The sequence below is a fragment of the Ursus arctos genome, unplaced genomic scaffold (assembly GCF_023065955.2).
Source record: "Ursus arctos isolate Adak ecotype North America unplaced genomic scaffold, UrsArc2.0 scaffold_28, whole genome shotgun sequence".
Lineage (NCBI taxonomy): Eukaryota > Metazoa > Chordata > Mammalia > Carnivora > Ursidae > Ursus > Ursus arctos.
The window spans coordinates 30,909,918-30,931,293 of NW_026622963.1; the positions used below are offsets into that span (position 1 = coordinate 30,909,918).

At 45.2% G+C, this 21,376-nt stretch overlaps 1 protein-coding gene across 2 annotated transcripts in view; it reads left to right on the forward strand.

Moving 5' to 3' along the window:
* The window catches only part of AGBL1 (AGBL carboxypeptidase 1), a 708,586-nt gene extending 699,478 nt beyond the window's left edge, over window positions 1-9,108 (forward strand). For both annotated transcript variants that reach the window (XM_044388396.3, XM_044388397.3), the window contains exon 23: window positions 662-9,108. In XM_044388396.3, the coding sequence (XP_044244331.1) occupies window positions 662-866 (205 nt within the window). In that variant the 3' untranslated portion in view covers window positions 867-9,108. The remainder of the gene's footprint in view (window positions 1-661) is intronic.
* The last annotated feature ends 12,268 nt before the right edge of the window (window positions 9,109-21,376 follow it).

The window sequence follows — 21,376 nt, forward strand, 5'->3', positions numbered from 1 at the left end:
GAATGCTCTTTACCTGCTTACTCTCTTCTTTATTAATTTCAACCTGGATTAATTGTCTAATTCTAATAAACCACCTATCATAATGAATAAGACTCATAGTGCTGTGAGTTGCAGTGGGACACATTAGGGCTTTTGGTCTTAGCTACCTGGATTCCAATTCCACCTTTCCCTGAACACAGTTGACGTGACATTCTCCGATACTCAGTGACAGTGACACCCTTCTCTGATGTTTCACTTTGAGCCAAAAAGACCCTGAAGATCTTAAATATGTGCGGTCATTCACCTCTTCTGATTGGAAATCTTTTGATCGGATTTAGAAATGCAGACTCTTCTGGCAAAGGAAGAAAGAATCCCAAAGATTGTATGTGATTTCCTCTCCCCCCATCTCAGAATAATGGTTGAGGACCTAGAGACTGTGTCCGGGACACATTTAAAGGACAGGGGCTGTCGAGATGCAGACTCAGGGAGGATAAGTTTCCTTTTCCCCTTCCAATCAATTGTAAATGCTCCTTCCTTTGGGTAACTTCTTTTTTCATTTCCTTCTTCTTTCTCCTCACCTCCCTCTCTCTGTGTCCCTCCCCTTCTGTATTTTTCATCCCTTTTTCCTGCCCTCCCTTCCTGTCCTTCCTCTCTTCTCCTGTTTCCTGTGAACCCATGGCAGACACAGCAGCAGCAGCAGCGTGACCTCAGAACTGGATGATGAACCCCCCTGCATGGAGGAGATTGATTACAGTACAGACAGCAGCGCAGACCCAGAAGGGAGCTTCTCTGAGCTGGACCGGCAGATCCAAGAGTGCGCTTTCTACAAGGATGAGGGAGGGGAAGAAGAAGAGGGGCCAGGCCAGGGAAGAAAAGCCATCCCCTAGCCCTGAGGTTCAGAGCGAGCTCCGTGTCTCTAACCACTGGACTGACGGCCATGTTGTTTCTTCACCATCAGACATGTACAGCGTTGGTGCCAAAAGCCAGCCCATGTGAGCCCAGCAACCTAACTCCAGATTTTGTTCTAGTTTCACTAGGCATAGAGACTGGTTATGTTACAATTATACCTTTTACATCCATAGTTAGGTGGCCTTTGGAGCCCATGCAAGCTGCCATTTTGCTAGAAAGGGCTGCTCTCAGGATGACCATGGATCCTCTCAACACTATTTTGAGCTCTTCTCCCTTCCTGTGCTTGAAACTGGAGCAGACTAGAAGTAGGAGTCGGGCTTCTTTTTGGCTTCTCAGGCCGATTTCTATATGGTTGTCTAAGCTGTTCTTCATATGAGTGTTATCGCCTGTAGTTGTCTTCCTACTGTAGCATCTGAGCTCCTCAGCACAAGTGATGAGCCCCCTGAGACCTGTGAGGGTCCTAGCAGGGTCTTCAGTTGCTGAATTGTTGAACATGAACGGCTGCACAATGGCGAATTTGCAAGCATCATGCTTGCTTGGGGGAAATGCTTAGTCTGTTTTAACAGTATATATTTTACAGATCCAGTATAATCCATGAACTGTCCTAGATTCTAAGGGAAAAGCACAATACTGAATAAGACATGGCCATTGGTCTTTACAAACTTTAAAATCCTATGAATTCAGGCCACTAACCGTAATGCTGGAAGGCAGCAAGTCGTGGTGGGAAAATCATTCATTTCAGACTCAGACAGATGTGGCTCATATCCTGGATTTGGCAGTCCGTTGTTATGAGAACTAAGGCAACTAATTAGATTTCCCCAAACCTCAGTTTCGTTATACATACAGTGGAGATGAACATCATCTATATTAAAAGTTATCATGAAGATGACATGAGATAATGTATAAAAGTATACAGATTGGCACATGACAGGCACCCAATAATGTTGGCTGATTTTCCTCCATAGCAGAAGTCGAGCATTCTGCATAGGCGTTCTCAGTTACAGAAGACCTTACCTGCAGTCACGTGGTGAGAAAGTACTCCCTCTCCCTGGAGGGTATCTGGGAAGGAGGTTGCAGAGTAGCAGAGTGTAGAAGGTTAGGCTGTCATAAAGTAAGTGAAATGGAGCAAGGCCCTTTGGCATGGAGAGGCAAATAGCTTAGAGATTTGGATGATCTCTAGGTGTATAGGACCCATGCAGAAAGGATGAGAAGGGGCATGGAAGGCAGATACTGATTGAGAGATAAGATGGAGAAAATATGGTAGTTCAAATTTATGTTTGTCCAGGTGCCATATATATTTAGTTAGGATTAGGTTTGTCTATGAGAGAAGGGGAATCCAAAATTGCAGTACCTTTGTAAGATAAAGTCTGTTTATCTTTTATGCGGACTCCAGATATAGGCAGGCCAGAGCTGGTATCATGAGTGCCTGGTGTCCAGCACCCAGTTTCTATGGCTTTCTAGCTTTGCTGCGTGTTGCTTCTACTCTTGGTCTAAGATGGCTGCTAAAGCATCAGCCATTTCATCTACATCCCAGTAAGCAGTAAGAAGGGTAGAAAAAGAAGAACACATTCTCTATATTTCAAAAAGCTATACATTGCACTTCTCCTTAATCCCACCATCTAACAAGTGGTCCTATGGCCACAGGTAGCTGCAAGAGAGGTTGGAAAATATAGTTTTTATTTGAGTTGGGTGTAGGGAAAAGGGGATAATGCATATTGGGGATCAAATGTTGCCAAATACTTCTCTTGATAAACCATTCACCACCATGAGATTTGGAAATGATAATTTCAGAAAAAACTCACAGCAACCCTCCAGACCAGCAGAAAGCCACACCATAAAACTGCCATAATCTAACCCTGAGGCATAAGAGAAAGGCAGGCGTGTTATGATTCAAAGAGCTGATACTATTATTATTAGTGTTACTACTATTATTATTGCTAATCCTTTCTTTTTCCAAGTCCTTTCCAAATTTCCTTGCTGTAGTTCAGAAACCACATATCCATTCTTGGTGTTAAGACACTCAGATGTCTGAAACGTATGTAAGAGGTTTAAGGGAAATAGCAAAGACACCACATTCAAATCCCAGATAACAGCAGGGCTTAACTTCTCTTATAAACCTTTCCACTCTTAAATAGGGAATAGCAGACTGTTTCTGTTCTCGCCTTGCTTGGAGCAGTCAAGAAGATAGTTGTGTTGAAAATGTAAACAGTGGGAGGGCTAGAAATAATGGTGACTCATGATTGCCACTTTGTGCCTCAACTCAAATTCGTTTATGGGACAAGATTCTGTCACCTAACATGTTCCTGAGGGCAGGTGACCAGGACATGTAAATTTCTACATAATAAGTTCAGGAAAAGCCAGGGACGTGTGATTCATCCATGTAACAAACATACGTTAAGCACCTACTATGCGTCATGTACTTTACTAAGCTCTAAGGATGCAGGGCAAAGGACGTACTCTGTTTGCAAGTGGGAAAGATGAGCAGTAAACATTTTAACATGGTGGCACACACCTTTGTGGAGCTATGCAGAAGACCAGCTATGGGGCAGCGGTGGTGGGAAACGTATACCGAGAGATGATAATTGAGGTGATTCTTGAAGGATGCGCACGAGTTTTCAGGTAGAAAGGAGAAGAAACATGCTAAGGAGTAGAAAGAGTTTGTGCAAAGGCCCTGGGGTGGGGATAGAGCTTGGAATAAAATGATTAGTGTGACTGGTTTAAAAGATGTGTCTGTATGTGGGGATGGGGTGAGGGCAAGAGATGAACTTGAGAACATTGGCATTGAAATTGATCAGGCAGCATTTGACATGCCTCGATGGAAAGGTCGGTCTTTATTCTGAATGTGGTAGTGGAGATAAAGAATCTTCAGCAGAAGCATGCCCAGGAATGATGTCTGCTGTCCTGCTTCTTCTGACCGATTGACTGGATACCCCGCTATGGTGGTAGTTCAGTAGTATGAGGACCCTAAGTGTGACATCACCCTATTTGTAGATCAGCAGGTTTGTAGTAGGATGAGAGATAAGGAGTGCGGTCTGGGGTCATGGTGAATATTGGGGGCCTATGACAATAGGTCCATCGGGAAAGGACTCCTAGAAGCACATCAGTAGAAGGAGAAGTATATGCAGTGAGATGGGGACTGGTGGAAGTCTTGAGCGACTAAGCCCAGGGGCCAGTCAGCTGAGAAGGAGTTTGCTTGGAGGGAACAAAGGGGTTAGAGAGAGAGCTGACTTCCGTCCCTTCCAGCTGAGACTGAAGGCCATCTGGGTCACACCTCATGGATTATCAGTCTCGGGGGACAAGAGGGCTCACTGGCAAGTCAACTCCAGAGAGCGACAGGAGTGACTTTTCCAGCCTGGCTAGACATGTCTCTTGCTGGCCAAACCACTACAGTGAATTGTTCTGAAAACCCCGTTCCACCAAACTCAGAGCCAAACAAGATCACTCAAGGATTCCAGGCGGTGATAGACTCTAATGGGGAGCAGATGCGGTTCAAAGTGTGTAGGGAAGATGAGAGTCTGGAGAAGTGATGCTGGAGCCAAACCATGGGCACAGGTGTCCCGTACCAGCTGGTACCCAGTGCTCTGCCGGGCAGGGCTAGGGCTGGGAGGGGGCTGGGCAGGAGCTGCAGTTTCCCGGGGTAGCCCTGTGCACTTTCTCTGACGTGCATACGTGGTTAGCTGGCCTTTGACACCTCTAGGACAGTCCCGTTAGGGGCAGAGAAGTACAAGGCTTCTTGGGATCCCCTCAGGATCATACTTCCACGATCCCCTAAGGGTGGATTCTGCTGGCTGCTCTCGATACTTCCCTGCGGCAAAGGACTTTTTAGCTCCATACTGCCTACAGGAGAAAGATCCCTGCACAGCCCGGCCGCCAGTCTTCTCTACTGACTCAGGTTCTGCCATTCTGCAGTCTCTTCAGTTTGTCATGGGACGTAGTTTATTTTATCTCACTGCACCCATGCACGTGTGTGAGCATGCACACACACACACACACACACACACACACACACACACGCGCCACTTCTTGAGTCACAGAGCTCCCTAAATACCTTCTCTGATTGTTCACACATTTTCACATTTTTCCTCTGTCTCTGATGAGCATCTCCCGTGACGTGATTTGGGCATTTCAAGCCCCGGTTCCAATATCACCTTCCTTCTGTAAGACCTTTCCTCATCAGCCCAGCCAAGTTCTAGCATCTCTCATCTGTGTCCCTGCTGCTACCATTTAAGCAACCCTCTGAAAGCATGTTTTCTATTTACAATTTATGTGGGTTTTTTTTTTTGCAGCCCCACTCCCACCAGCCAGTGGGTGGAGAACTCTAAGATGCATGCGCCCGATATTCTCTTGTCACCTCTGCCTGCAGCTAGCATGCTTCTCGCCACGTTGGCAGCAGTCAAAATGTATCTTTCCCCCTAACCTCAAACCTGAGCATCGAACGTCTCACTGAAATCCCATATATTTCCCTTGATTCCTTCATTTCCCATCTCAGATCACAATTTGTGTTAAGGAAAGGTAACTGATTTCACTAAAAGGGCATCCACACCTCAGCCCCTCCAGCTGTTGGTTTCCATGGAAGACTGGTTCCCATGAGACACAAGCTCAAGAAGGAGCAGAGTGGCCTTGCCCTTGCCTGCATTGTGCAAATGTTTAGAGAGAGCAGACAGAATGGGGGAGCAGAATCTCGAGGAGCTGCCAGTGGCTGCAGGAGTCAGCCAGGTGCTCTGCACTGCAGACTGCCTTTGGTGGGAATGGGCACAGGGCTCCGTGTGCATTGTGCCAACTTGGCTGCCTGGGTACTTCTTACAGTCCTGTCAGTGAGAATGGAAGCATTCCAGCCATTGGCTCCAGTTTCTTCCAGGCCTCCAGAAAAAAAAAAAAAAAAAAAAAAAAGATTCAGAGCCACAAAGCACATTTGGAAATAACCTGATTCTTGAGTTTCAGGCTCACGTTGAGGGATGCCAGCGCAAGTTGGGTCACATTACACCCCTAAGGGGAGAAGTTCTTATGCACGGCTTTTATTTCCCAGCCTGGACAACTGAGCTGTAGAGCTGATTTCATATTCCAGGGGTAGCCTCTGCTCTCTGCCAAGAGAAGGTGCTTCCATGAAATGCCTGACATAAGTCACCCTTGTTAGGGACTCAGGACAGTGGCCTGCATGGGTCTGAACACTTGCATTTGCACGAGAGTGATAGATTCCTTTTGCCCTGCTGGCACAACCCGCTCCAGCCCCCTAAAGGCTCCGGGCTTGGAAGGGCACAGAGACAGTAGCCTGGGTCCTCACCATGAGAGCTTTTTCTTTTTGGGCAAAAATAATTCATTAGGGCTGGAGCCTGCTGCTGTCTTCCCAACAGATGTCCTCTTTTGTTCATGTTGCTGTTTGGCTTAATGAGTGCCCAACTGCTTCTTAACCAAAAAAAAAAGTGTTGTTTAGAAAAAAGAAAGTGGTAAAAAGACATTTTTGGATAAAAATGGAATGTATTACAGCCTTTCAGTGCCTAATAATAAAAAGAATACAATTGTATATAACTTAAAATCATCTACTGCACACATTCCAACCCACTGGAGATGGAATTGAGCTTGAGCTCCCTACCACACACACGCACACACGCACACGCATGCACACACACGCACACGCATGCACACACGCACATGCATGCACACACACGCACACACATGCACACACGCACATGCATGCCCACATGCACACACGCACACACACGCACATGCATGCCCACATGCACACACGCACGCACACATGCACACGCACGCATGCACGCATGCACACACGCACACACACACGCATGCACACACGCATGCCCACTCACAATGTAAGTGCAGGGCTTTAAGCAAGAAAACAGAGCAAGGGGGAACGTTTACGATGAGATACATGATCATAAAAGTAGGGAGCAGCTAGACAGGGCTTTTCCCCCATGCTGCCAGACACAAATCGAGATACGAGACTTTTGGGGAAGAAGGTGAAGCCTACTTACCAGCACATGGCATAAACGAGTCTTCTAGCACATGTATATTTTGATCCTGCTTAGGTCATGAGGAAAAATGGATCCAGTCCTGTCTGCAAGAGAATGCATACTTGTGGGAGAATTACCAGATAAACCACATTTGACAGAACAGAGCAACGGATGATTGCCTAGAACAAGCTGGTTATTCTGCCTAAGAGCATCTAGTCTTTTCTAGGGCCGGATGGGGTTAAAATGCTTTTTAGCAGTAGACATGTCTTACCACCAACACCACCACCACCCCCGACGAAATACTACTACTAATAATTAAGCACAGTTGTTGCAGCAATTCAGTTGGGGTGTCTGAGTGTGGCTTTGTGCTTTGGGGGTCAGGATAAAAAGTGGCAATGGGGTCAGTTCTGTGTACTAGCTGTGGGACATAGCAGGGGAGCAAAGAGACAGCCCTGTTAGCCAGAATAGGGAGGTTAAATGAATGGATGTTCTCAGAATCATTTCAGCTGGTCCCCACCCACACTTCAGTCTGAAGAGGAAGTTATTTTAGAAGATATTAGGGGAGAAAACCCGTCTGGGATTCCCACTCTGCTCATACTCATTTAAGCTCTCACCACCACTCCGTGCAATAGGTGAACATCCTTACTGCCATTTTCAAAGTGAGGCTCACTTGTACTTTTAGTAGGTGATGGGGCTGGAGTCTGCTCCCAGAAGAGTCTGATCCCCTCCCCCATGCTACCGTTAGCAGGTGCCGACCATGAATACACGTGTCTAAGACCGTTGCACGTGTCGTCGTGGTATGATTCGTACAGCCAGTAAGTGGTGGGATCATGGCGTCAACCCAGGCGGCCTGACACCTAAGTCTGCACTCCAGGGAAAAGCGGTCTCTTCAAAGACCCCTGAGGGCTTTTTAGAAGCCACAGAATAATCCCCTGTCTCCAGGAAGGGCAGGATTGTTGTTGTTTTCAATCCTGATTCAAATACAAGGAACTCGTCTGGGCGTCCCTGCAGAACACCCCACTCCACCTCAGACTCACAGGTTCAAAGTCACATCCTCCTGATTTCCTCCCACCAAGTCTACCTCCCACCAAGTCACCTTGACGGGAATCTGTGCTGCCTTGTTTGGGTGTGTGCCCACTGCACAGCCCAAAGTCTGAGCGAGGCAGGCACTCACACGTTCACTAGACGCATGGATCCACAAGTCTTGCCAAGCCTTGCTCTTCTTACCTTTGGTTTAAATGCATCTGTCCATTGCTCACTCTTCTTGCCTGGGTTTCAGCGATGGTTTTCCCACAGCTCTCCTCGCCTGTGATTTTGCCTCCTTTCCAGCCCTTTCTTCCCTGTGCAACCAGAAGATATTTGGAATGAGCGTTTGTTTCTCTTTCTGCTGCTTACAACCGTTTGGTGGCCTCCCACGGTCCCAAGGATAAAATGCAAATGGAACCCGGCACTTGAGCCCTTGGGGATCCAGCCACTGGCTAACTTTCTGGTATCCTGTCTTAATACAAGCCCCTACTGAAGTCATAAAAAAATCACTTTCAGTTTCCAGAAAGCACTTTCCTCTTGTACTGTCTCTGCCTCCACCTTTGTGTCTAATTCTATTCGTCAGATCCTAAATGTATCTTCCTCCGGGTGGTCTTTCTTTATCTGACTCGAGTTCCCACAGAGGCGTGTAGAAACCCTGTTGCATGGTGTTGACTATGGGTTTTTCTACACACACACACACACACACACACACACACTCCCATTGCCCCCCAGACTTTGCATTTTTGGAGAAGAGAGATGTCATTCACTGCTCTATCCTGAGGGCCTAGCATTGTGCCCAAGACATGGAGGGCCTCCATTAAATATGTGTTGAGTGACTGAGATCTTAATTTCCATTCCAAAGGTCTCCTGAGAATGACCTCGTTCTCGTTGCCTCAGTAACCTATTAAACACGAATAGCAGAGCTGCAGAAAAGTAGGACACGCCTGTGTCCAGCACGCTCAGAGCGGCAAGGAAGCATCCAGGAAAAATCTCCCTCGGCCCCCGGTCTGTGATGCCTCCTGCTCTGTTATTTTCCGGAAGCAGCTTCCTTTTTTTCCTCCAAATGGCCTGTAGAGGTCAGAAAAGGGCCTTGCTTTCAGATCGCGGGCTGTCCTCCGGCTCCATTAGCATTCACCCTGGGTGTCTACAATTAAGCAAACCTAGGCCCTGCACATAGGACCGGAAATGCATTGACTTTAATAAAACAGAGTGTAAAACAACTTTAGATTGACTCCGGCCTTGTTTACTCTTGCAGACTTGTAATTCTGGTTCGGTATATTCCCAGTCAAAGAGACCATTGTCCGGGGAACTGAAGCTCGTCCCTTCTTCCTTGCTGCGGCAGCCAGTCCGAGGAGGCAAGGCGCAGCTTGGTACTCCTGACTCACAGCAAAAATGTTTTTGTATTTCATAAAGAAAAACAATAACAAATAGAAGGGCGTGTGGGCCCCGTGAGAGGAGCCCCCACTGTTGTTAGAAGCCTTTTGGTTTTTTGTTGTTGCTGTTTGTTTGTTTGTTTTTCCCCCATGAATGTGAGTACATTCAGAGTCCAGAGGCGGGGAAAAAAAAAGATATATGAATAATAAAAATGGAGCAGGCGCTCTGGTGGCCACCCATCATGAAATTTAGCAACTGATGACTTTGTTCCAGAAATTATTTTCTAGTGCATGGGAAAGAGCATTGGACCAGAACTTGGGACTCCACGATTTTGAGGTCTGGCTCTGCAATTTTAATGGGTGATTTGTGGGGAGGATCCTTCATTTCCCCGGGTCTCGGTTTCTGCATTCGAGAGCAGGACCCTATGAAATCTGTGGTCACTTCTCTCTCTCGCACTCGCTGGGGCTGTGCTGGCCGGCCCATGGAGAGGGCCGCCAGGCCCGGGCTGGCTGCGCGCACGCAGGGGCAGCGCGAGGTGGCTCACACTAGCGCTCTGTCCCTCCGGGGCCTGAGGCCAGGCGCGCACAATGATCTTTTCAGAGCCCAGGCCGATGCCGTTGAGACATTGCCAGTGCCCCACAGAATAAAAGCCTCCGAAATCAGAGCTAAAAATAAATAATGAAACAAAGTGACAACATAAACAGGAAGACCTAAAGGGGGGGGAGGCGAACTGAGTCAGCAGAGTCAGGGGGCGCCATGGGGGGCGATGAAATTCACTCTCATCGGGGATCATAGCCCTGCTGGGTGAGTGTGGGGTGGCAAGTGCTGGGAAGTGGCAGTGTGACGCCACCCGGGGCGAGGATGTACCCGGGCCGAGGTGTGACTGGCTCTCAGGCTCATTTCCTCTCTGCGCACAGCTGACCCGCCCACTCGTCACCACTCTTTGTTGGCTGTTCAAAAAGAGAGTTCTTTAACAGTCCTGTCCTGTCGCCAGCCCCTTTGTTGGGGCCTGGGGCCAGCTGCCCTCATTGACCTTGTCCCCTGCCTTTTGGGGGCCAGCTTCCTCTTCGCACTCACTCAGGATTTCAGTGCAAATGACTTTGGGATCTGGTGACTTGGGCCGGACATGGCAAGAGGGTTTGGCAGGGAAGGGGAGCTAGTAGACATGAAGCGTGTTCCACGTGCTGCCCCCGGGGCTCGGTACTTCATGCAGTAGTCCAGGGGCAGAGGAACAGCTGCGGGGCGAGTCGCCGGTGAACTCCACCCCTGCAGGCCTGCACACACTTCCTAGTTCTCCCTCCACCTTGCCCTGGGTGAAGAGCCAGAGCCCATGGAGGTGTTGTTGAGCGAATCAGCTCAGAGACCTTGGGGCTATGCAGTGTGGGCGCGAGCATGGTTGGGGTGAAGGTCGAGGGGCCACTGGCTGTCATTAGATGGTGACAGAGATTGGGTGCACACTCTGGCTGGAAAGGAGAGGGAAGAAGTGGGAGGGAGGGGACTTCCCAGGGAGGCCAGAGGACGGAATCCAAGGAGAATTCAGGCCTTGCGAGAAACCCTGACTCATAAAATCATAAGTCATGTGTAGTGTTTAGGTCCTTTCCTGATCTTTGGGGTCTAATTTCAGGCTACCCCTACCCCCTCAAAACTTCTGTAAAAGCCAGGGCACCTGGGTGGCTCAGTCGGTTAAGCAATGAACTCTTGATTTCAGCTCAGGTCATGATCTCAGGCTCAGGGAGAGTCTGCTTCAGATTCTCTCCCTCTGCCCCTTCCCCCTGTGCACGCACACTCTCTCTCTCTCTCTCTTTCCCAAATAAACTAATAAAATCTTAAAAAAAAAAAAAGTCACTAAAAGTTGACTTTCCCAGAGAGTGGGGTTCTAGTGATATTTTGAGTAAATCGAAGATGAACATACTCACTTTGGATAAAAAGACTACAGGCAAAGGCTGTCAAGGAAATCAGCAGAAGCAGGGAATCTGAACATTCATTTCTAGGGCATGTACAGTTCCCACACTACAGTTTGGAAGCTTCAGCCATTTTATTTGGATATGAAAATGATGAAAGTAATAATGATAGTAATAGTCACCAAGTTACCAGGAGCACTTACCGTGTACCAGTTCTTAGGCTGAGAGTTTATTATTGACAAAGTCCCTATGAGGTGAATGACTGTCACTGTCCCCAGTTTGTAGACGTACTCAGTAGTGTGTGCAAAGTAAGTAGCTAGGAGAGAGGCCAGGCTCTGAGCTCAGCTCATTTTCTCCATAGTGTAATACCCCCTAAAAGGAAATGATCCTTAATGGACCATTTGCTGGCAGCTCCTTCCTTCCTTCCTTCCTTCCTTCCTTCCTTCCTTCCTTCCTCCCTCCCTCCCTCCCTCCCTTCCTTCCTTCCTCCCTTCCTCCCCTCCTTCCTTCCCTTTCCATCCCTCTCTCCTTCCTTCCCTTCCTCCCTTCTTTCCCTCCTTCCTTCTCTTCCTTCCCCTCCCTTCCCCTCCCCTCTACTACCTTTCCCTTCTACTCTCCCTTCCTTCCTCCCTCTCTCCCTTCCTTCCTTGTTTCCTTCCTTCTTTCCATCCTTCCTTTTATTTTCTTTTTCTCGAGGCACACTTGCCTTCATGCTTCCTTCCTCTGATTTAACTAGAAATGAATCTGTAATTTTCAGCATCTTATTTTCAAACTTTGTCAAGACCTATTCTTTCCCCATACACCTATTAATCTTAATTTTGCTCAGCCTCCGTTCCATATTTCTAGATGAAAATGCTGCGTGACCTTTTAAAGGGATCCCCCAGTGGGTTGATGGCGGTGGATGGTACGGTGCATGTGAAATCCGTGAAGCACACTCTAAGTCTCCTGAAGCAAATGTTGAGAGCAACATTTTTAAAGATAAGTAACATGAATTTAAATAGGTTAAGTGAACATCATGGAGGAATATGGCCCAATCCCAACAAATTCAGATTTGGGTTAGGATAGAGAAGGATTTTCCTTATGATATTTGCTGTGGGTCAGGAAATAATTTTTCAGCTCTCCATCTATGATGTCCATGAGTGTTCTGGACAATATGAGATGTTCTCAGGGGCCATATTTTTGTTAGAATTGTTTTTCAGCCACCCTGGAGTAAAGGTGCTTAGGATTCACTTCAATGTTACCTACAGAAATCAATGAACATCATGTAACTGTTACCAAGTTTCAAGTGATACTTAATTTATTAGTCCAGGATCTCTGATCTCTGAAACCTAATCCGTCACTACCTTTCAGCTTCACTTAATTTCTATTTACCAATGCTCAAGGGAGCCAGCCATGTCAACAAGGCCACTCAGCAAGGGGCAATAGGACAAACTTGCCCTCCTCTGTTGAAGTGGATTTCCATGTCATGTGGCGTTAAGTCAATACTATTCCACAAAGACAGTTTACCTGAGCCATGTTACTCTTCTTCTGAACGTTTTTGTTCTTCTTGGTTGGTTAGTTGTGTTTTGTTTTGTTTTGTTTTGTTCTTGGCTGATGTGGCTGTAAGATAACAGGACCAGAGACATTTAACATTAAAAAAAAAAAAAAAAAAAGGCAGGGAAAATCAGGACCCAGAAAGGTAGAAGGAAGTCAAATCTCGGGATCATCAATGATTAGCTGCTCGCCACCTGTGGGTATGCACACACACACACACACACACACACACACACACAGCTTCTTAAGGAAACATTCTTATATGGATCAAGAGCAAAATGGAGCATTCGACTGATTTGGTGACCACTGCAGAGAACAGAATTTCTGTGGTAAGAGGAAGAAGATTATAAATAGAAGTAACTGAGGTAGGGACACCTGGGTGGCTCAGCCGGTTTAGCATCTGCCTTCACCTCAGGTCATGATCCCAGGGTCCTGGGATTGAACCCCACATTAGGCTCCCTGCTGAGGGAGCCTGCTTCTCCCTCTTCCTCTGCCCCTCCCCCCATTCATGCTCTCTCTCTCTCTCTCTTTCTATCAAATAAAATCTTAAAAAAAAAAAGTAACTGAGACAACCTCTCTCATGATGCTTTATAATGGGTGTCACAAGACCTTATGTGAGATAATATGGCAAAGATGGTGTAACGGGGATGTCTCCAGCTGAGAAAACACCCTCACTGGTGGAAGAACCATAGGATCAGAGTGGGACAAGGGAGAAGGAGTGGTTTGGGGCTGCTTCATCCACTCTGCTGTGGACCTCGGGAGAAAAGGGCCATCCCACGGGTGGTGCTAGTAATTGTGCCTTAGTTCTATATTACTCAAAATCAACTGGCCCGAATTGAACGGTGGAAATCGGCATTATGACCTCACCGTCCTGCAGTCAGAAGTATGGAAGACCTGCACCAGGTTCTCTGTTCTAGGTGCCTCAACACCAAAACTCCCAGATGTCAGCCAGCCTGGGATCTGACCTGGAGGCTCAGGAAAAGAATCTGCTCCTGGGCTTGGTTATGAGGTTGGCTGAATTTAGTTCCTGTGATTGTAGGGCTTCCTGTGTCCGTGCTGGTCATCAGCGGGGGGTGTTTGTGCTCAGCCCTCATTCCTTAGCAGGTGGCACGTAAGAGCCAGCAATAGTACATTGGACCCTCTTCATGTTTCCACTCTGATTTCTTCTGCTGCTACGAACTGGAGGAAACACTCTGCTTTTAAAAGTCTGGTGCAATTAAATTAGGCTCACCCTGATAATCTCTCTCTTGTCTTATGATGCAACATAATCGCAATAGGAAAATCTCACCGTATTCACAGATTCCACCTATGATTAAAAGGGAATCAGAGGGGTGTGCCTGGGTGGCTCAGTTGGTGAAGCATAAGACTTGATTTCAGCTCAGGTCATGATCTCAGGGTCATGGGATTGAGCCCCGAGTTGGGCTCTGCACTCAGCAGGAAGTCTGCTGGGGGATTCTCTCCCCCTCTCCCTCTCCCTCTGCCCCTCCCCTGCTTGCATGCACTTGTGCACTCTCTCTCTCTCAAATAAGTAAGTAAATCTTTAAAAAAATAAAATATAAAAGGGGATAGGTATTATGTAAGGGCAAGATTCACTGGGGTTCATTTTTATAATTCTTCTTACCCAAATAGTGATATTAGCAACTGTGATATAACATTTTTCACATGCCAGGAACAGTATAAACATTTGACACACATTGGCTCATTGAATTTTGCAGCAACCTTATGAGGTAGGTACAGTGATTGTCTCCACCGCACAACAGAGGAAGCTGAGGGACAGAGTGTTGGTGTTGTATATGCAACTAGTATGGGGTTGAGCTGAGACTTGAACCCTGGTTTGTGCCATATTTCTTAACCACAGATCCATGGTTTTATTGGGAAAGTGTGCTCTCTTAGACATGGTTTTTTCCTTCTTTCATCCACGCGTGAGTGCGAATGTGAGACCCAGACTTATTTAGTGGGGCAGGACAGGGTACAGGTGGAAGGTGGCACGGCATTCGTGGTTCAGATGGCCCATGGCCTGGGCTTTAATCAAGGCTTACATGTGGTAGGCCTACTTCTCTTGGGCTTCCCATCTTGTAGTCAACGTTTTAGCTAATTGTAGAGTCTGCATTTTCCTCGAGTGCCCCCTCCCCGTGTATCCCTCAGGAGCAGTGGATCTAGCAATGACTGCTGAGGTGTTTGAGGTACAGTGAGGTCTTCATGAAACAGACTTACCACCCCCATGTCCCTGGGGCTCTTCTTCCCACCTGAATTGTAGGCTGCGCTTTGCAGGTCCTACAGTCTATATGGAAAACTTACTCAGTAAACTGGTGCATACCCTACATAGGCTTATTAGAAAGTGTCAGTTACAAAGGGGAGGCTGAGGTAATGTTATAATTTTGCAATCTTCCACTGACTGGGTGACATTATTTTGGCCTAGATGTGAGCTGAAGAAGAATCCTTCAATACGCAACTAGTTTAGAATCAGAAATTAGCAAGGAAAAAGACTAATAAGTATGAAACAAAGTTGACTTTATAATAGCATTTTATTTTGAAATGCCTTAATATAATAAGTAATAGTAGTAATGTTGGAAATTAACCAGTAGTATCACAGCGAAAGAATATAGTTCACATAACAAAAGGCAGAACAAGAAAGCAAAGCCAAGAAATATTTAAAAAGTGGAAAAACAAACAGAAGGCAGAAAACTTACAGCATTGAATAATTGCAGTTGTAAATGCTATAAATTATACCCCTAATTGACATAGAATATCAACTGTGATTAAAAAGGGAATATAGAATGGTTTTTCATTCATTATACCTAGAGATTCCATAAACAGATTCATAGTGAAATAATGCAGAGAGGAAAAGAGGTCAAGGATAAAAGATGTCCAGGGAACCATTGCCAATGGGAAGAGTTGCAAACGCAAAAACTGAAGTCTAGAATGGACCGTGGAGATGCAGAGAGTAGTTTAGGGAATTGAGTGACAAATGAATCAGTTTAGCAGCAGAGCCCTGAGAGAAGGCCTTGGTCATGAGGGGAAATCGTTTTCAATTCCAAAGCATGTGAAAGATAACGAGATCATGCAGAAGGATTCCCACCAGAGCTCTGCAGCCAGAAGGGAGCCGTGGGCCTAAGGCTGGACGATGGTGGCCAAAGTGATGCTATCATAGAGCTGAATGTCTGTAGTGAGGTGGTACACCCACCTCTTACTTTCCCTCTGCCCCACTTGTACACTAGGTAACTCAAAAAACGTAATGAATACATGGAAGGGGTAACTAGATCTGTTGGGTTGTGTGGGTTTAGGACAGATTAAGGTGAATTGGAAAAACAGTCTCCTTCAGTTGTCCATATATGGCATTAGCTTGGCATCCGAGGGCCTCCACAGTATAGCCTGCCCCCCTCTGCCTTTCTAGGTTATCTTCAAATGCATGTGACCCCAGAGCCAGTTTCTCAGCCATCGTGGCCCATCCACCATCCCCTAAGTCTGGCCTCACGTTTTCACCTGCTTGCCTTTTCTTATTCTTCATCCTTCCCTTTAAAGCCTCCTTCAGATCTGAATCTCCCATAACTCCTGCTTTCTGCATTCCTCCATCTATGACCTCTTATGGCATTTATTATGCAATTAACTATATCCTTTCATGCTCTGCTAATTGGTCATTTATCTCTTTTACTGTGGTTTGATGTTTCACATGTGTCTGTCATTTAGCAAGTACACTATTTGCTCCTTGAGAGCAGGGCCATGTCTTTTTATAATACCATTCATTATTTAGCACCTTCTAATTTCAGTTTGCTTATCAGCATACTGTCTCACAAAATGCTCCCTGTAAAGCTTCAGGTTAAATTTTATTTCTTTCATTGTACAGACTAGGTCATTGAGGCTTAGAGATGCTCGAAAACCCACCCTAAGTCCTATAGCTTATAAGTGGCATAACCAAGATTTGAAACCATGTGACTGGAACACAGATTCTGTACTTTCCCCCACTAGGTCATGATGTCATTACACCTTTCTGGAGCCATCAATCCAGATGAAGCATCAAAATAAAACACTCATAAGATATGCACGTACAAAAGAGGATCTCCATTAGTATATTTCAATTAGTGTATTTCATTTGCACACATTTTTTACGATTGTAGCAGGGGGATAGAATCCCCAAATTAAATCTAGTGCCTAGACAGAATGGCTGTTCGTACAAGCACACACACACACACGTGTGCACAACACAGGCATAGATGCAGACATACACACACAGAAATGTTTGCACCAGGATAGATAAGCTGGTAGGTGCTGCACATTGGTCTGCCTGAAAGGGCATTGCTACACCAATGGCAGAATAAATGGTCTTCATTGCCAAGGACATGGAGAAATTATAATCCCATTTAGAGTAGAAAAGGGTATAATCTCAGCAGGATGCTTAGAGGTTCAATTCGACTGCAAGGGTACCCAGAGCTTATTGATTGGGTTTTGGCCAGCACAGTACTTTGGAATAGAGCTCTGTTAGTTGTGATATTTGCTTTGGAGGGTGTCCTCTACCAGAAAAGCTCTGTGTCAATTCATCTGCTAATTGTGATTCCAGAAAACATAATAAATGGGGAGGGTGCTCAGCAGTCCTGTAGTTTTTACAGGTTCTAGGTTTGTTCCCTTCAGGGAGGAGAGGCATAACAATTCTGAAACCTGTTAGCTTTCGCAAGTGGGAAGGAGCCTGGCAAGTAGAGAGGGAACTATGGAGGGGAAGAAACCAGACCCAGACGGTTCATAGGTTTCCTAGATAACTTGACTTCACCTCCTGGCACCAGGTATTCTCCCCGTGCATAATGTGAATCACAGCATTTCATTACATCGTGGCTCTTACACTTCAGCCACATAGAAATCAGCTGGATGACTTGTTAAAACACAGCATCCTGAACCACAATCCTGACAGTTCTGATTCAACAGGTCTGCTGTGGGGCACAATCACTTGCATTTCTAACAAGTTCCCAGGTCATTCATGCTGATGCTGCTGGCTTAGGGAGCATGTTTTAAGAACCACTGTCCCAACAGACATGGTATATGATCATAGAATATAGGGACATCAGGTCCCTTCGAGAAAATGTATTATAATACTAATAGTTAGGAAAGTTTTCCTAACACCAATCCTAAATAGTTTCTTCTGCTCCAGTGCCAAACCTCTGTCTTGTATTATGGAGCACGTAAAGAACTTTGCCATGTTACTTAGATAGATGCTCTTGCCATCCCATGCATTGTTCTTATGTAGACTAAGTTGCTGTCCACCAAATAGGTGCTGATAGGCTCCTTATCATTGATGGGAGCTTTTCTTCTTTTCTTGAGATGAGAGTCAACTGTCACTGGAACAGGGAGAATAGAAGAACTCTAACCTATAAGGGAAGGAAAACATTAATACCTGCTTCTTCTACCTTCTTTTCCTTCCACTTTCCTTCTCCTCTACTTTCTCTCCACCCTTACACTCCTCTCAGGCTTCTCTTCTCTTGCTTTGTCTTCTCTCACTTTCTTCTCTTTAGAAGGTTTGTGTGTCTTTCCCCCATCTTCTCATTTTTTCCTGCAGAAGTTAATATGGAGGAGTTCACCATAAACTGCCTTGCCAACATCCACCTCCATGACTTTCTTTCCTCTTACTCTCTCCTCCATATATAAATGTTTTCTGAACAAAAGGACAAAATGAATGCATTAATTTCTTCCTAGAAACTTGTCTAGACGTCGAGACTTTCAGACCAAGCAAGATGTTTTGCCAGTTATAATGACCTTTTCGGAATAGCTTAGACACCTGCCGTGTACAAAACCTCTCACTGTGCATGGATTGCTATATCTGTGCCCAGTGACATCATGACGACCCTAAAAACAATGGATTTGACTCCTGACGCAAAAGGATTCTGTTAGTTTATAGGCATTCCTTAGATTTATGAACTTACTTGGTGTGAAGTCTCCATCTAACGCCAACAAGAGTGCCCTCTACTGGATGGTGACTTTCCAAGCCAATCAAATTTTTGTTGAAGAGTTTGACTTTAAGACACATGCAGGATAATTATACAAAAGCATACTAACAATAGAAGTAGAGTTAAAGAATAGCCAAGTCACTAAAGCAATAGTTTGAAGGACTGGCTGCCATAGCACAGCCCCTAGAATTTCAGTGCATCATCAGAGCGGCAGTTGGAGCTTTGGAACTGCTGCCATGACCGGAATAAGGTTTTGAGCTCTAGGTAAACTGGTTGTATATTATTATAACAAACTGTGTGAGATAAACTAAGAATCTCTATTCCTTATGACTCAAGGGGCTTAACATATAAATAATAAGAAAAGTTATTTGAGACAAGATTGGACAGAAGACAATAATAAATAGATGAAGGATCAATATTATAATCCAGGGTTGATAATCAGTTGGTAGCAGCTGCTGAAAAAAAAAATTCCCATGTACAAATGTACTAGATATTTTAATCATGTGTCTACCTGCCTATCAGAGACTTCTAGGGCAGTCACTCCTCTCAAAGAAACAGGTGGAAATATGAATCTAGATTGCAATGTTGGGTATTACATGACCCCACCTTCTCATTGACATCGTTAGAACAAAAGTGTGTTACTACTTCAAGGACAACAAATACGGTCACATACACACACACATACACACACACACGACAGTTAAAATGTATGTGCTTTATTTTATGTAAAGTTATCTCTGGCAATAAAAATCAATCTAAAAAAACAAAAAAAAAATGAACTAGGTCAATTATATCCCTGTCTGAGCCTTTTAAACTAAGAGTATTGAGATGCTGATTTCATTAGCTCAGGGAACAGAGGTTTTGAAAAGTCACAAGGCAAAATTGAGACCACAAAGAATGATATGCAAACTGGAGGAATAAAGATGTTGAGCCCTTGTGTTGGCAGAGGGAGAGAGATGGAGAGCCGAGTGACAGGGAGAAGCTAAGACAGAGAAAGCACATAGCTCATGCAGGAGGATGGGGGAGGACCTGGTCCAAGACACATTTGTTTGTACAAAGATTTTTTCAGCCCAGTTTCAGTCTGTATCAATCCTGACCATAAATCTGGTTTTCCTTGAGGCTCAGAGATGTAAAGCTGCTTACCTGAGATTATTCAGCTAATACGGAAGGGCTGGTTTGCTCCACTGCTTCTGCTATGACATGGTGCTGGGTTACGGAATCTTACAAACGTGGAAGAAGGTATCAGTCTTAACGACAAGGGTGTTCTATCACTCAATGTTTTGTGTGTGCCTGTGAGAATTACAGCCTTCTTTTGACGATTTAGAATGTGCCTTTCTATCTCTTCCATTCAGCCTCCTCTAACCACAGTTTTTTCTGCAATAAAGTATTTCATTGGAATGACTGAACTTAAGTCGTAAAGCTTCACTTATATTTTACCTGTTTATTTTTATAATAGGAGTCTCTGGGTGTCCATTTTACCTGTGTTAATTTATGAGTTATTTACAATGTTTCCCAGTGTCTGCCATTCCCTCCTGTCCATTCCACCATTCACTTAAGCTCTTCCTTATATAATTTTTATTTACCTCTCTTCAATGTCCTTAGAGCAGGTCTTGAGCCATTTTCTTAATAGGAAAATATCTGATGTAGATAGTGGTAGTAGGCAAACATGGTCCAGCATTTTTGAGTGGGGAAAACCATATGTTGAGATAGTCCTTTAAAGTCTACCCTGTGTGGCCCTGGACAAAAAGAATATGAATATCATGATCAAAGAAGGAGTTTTACACTACCCTTTCCTAGGTCTCTAGACAATACACAAAATGGGAAAGTCGAGTGTCCTAATCCTGGTAACTGATCACAGAGCTCTGACTCCATCCATGATTTTTTACCGCCTCTCTCTGCACAGCTCCCATCTTAGGGAGAGGTGTCTGAGTAACACCAGTACCCAGAAGTGAAAAGGTCCCCAGTCTAAAAAGTCATAAATTATATGAGAGCAGTGTCCAAGATTCCTTTAGGATAACCAGCTTCATACCTGGAAGTTCCTAAAATCTCAGAACTGCTTGGCATTGTCAGTCAGTCTGTTGATCTTCAGTGGTATCAGGCTTTCCAGAAAACCAGCATTCAACTTTGAATAAAACTGGCAAACTCCCAGTAACACCCATCTTTATGGTCATTGGCATTTATCCCCGGCGTTCAACGGAAGTCCTATATACCATATTCATAGATAGACGGAACATGACCTCCCGCTGCGTAAACCAGGAGATGCCTTTCCCTTGAGATCATCCGCATGCCTTCCCCCAATTTCATAAGCACTCTTTTGCTGGCTAATACTTTGGTAAGGTATTTGCAATTTGTCTCTCTTGAATCTGAATGATTATGCCCTACCTTTTCTTCTTCTCTATCAAGCTTGCTTTTCCAAGGAACCATGCCATAAAGCTTGTCTTCGTCTTGCCCCAAATTCTATTAAAAAGGGCACAGATTAATGAAAAAGTATAATATAGACAATGTCTCCCTCCTTGTCATCCCATGGAATACAGTACAAACATGACTGGGAGTGAAGTTAAAAGACCCGAGTTCTTGTCTCATTTCAATTGCTGATACTGTGACTTTAGGCAAGTAGTTAAGGCTCTGAAAAACCCTCTAGAATGAAAATAAAAACGCCGTCCTGCCTTCCACTCAGGGCAACTATGAACAGATAAAATGATGCATGTGGCAACTTAGTTACACTATTATATAAGTATCAGGGGTCAGTCCAAGA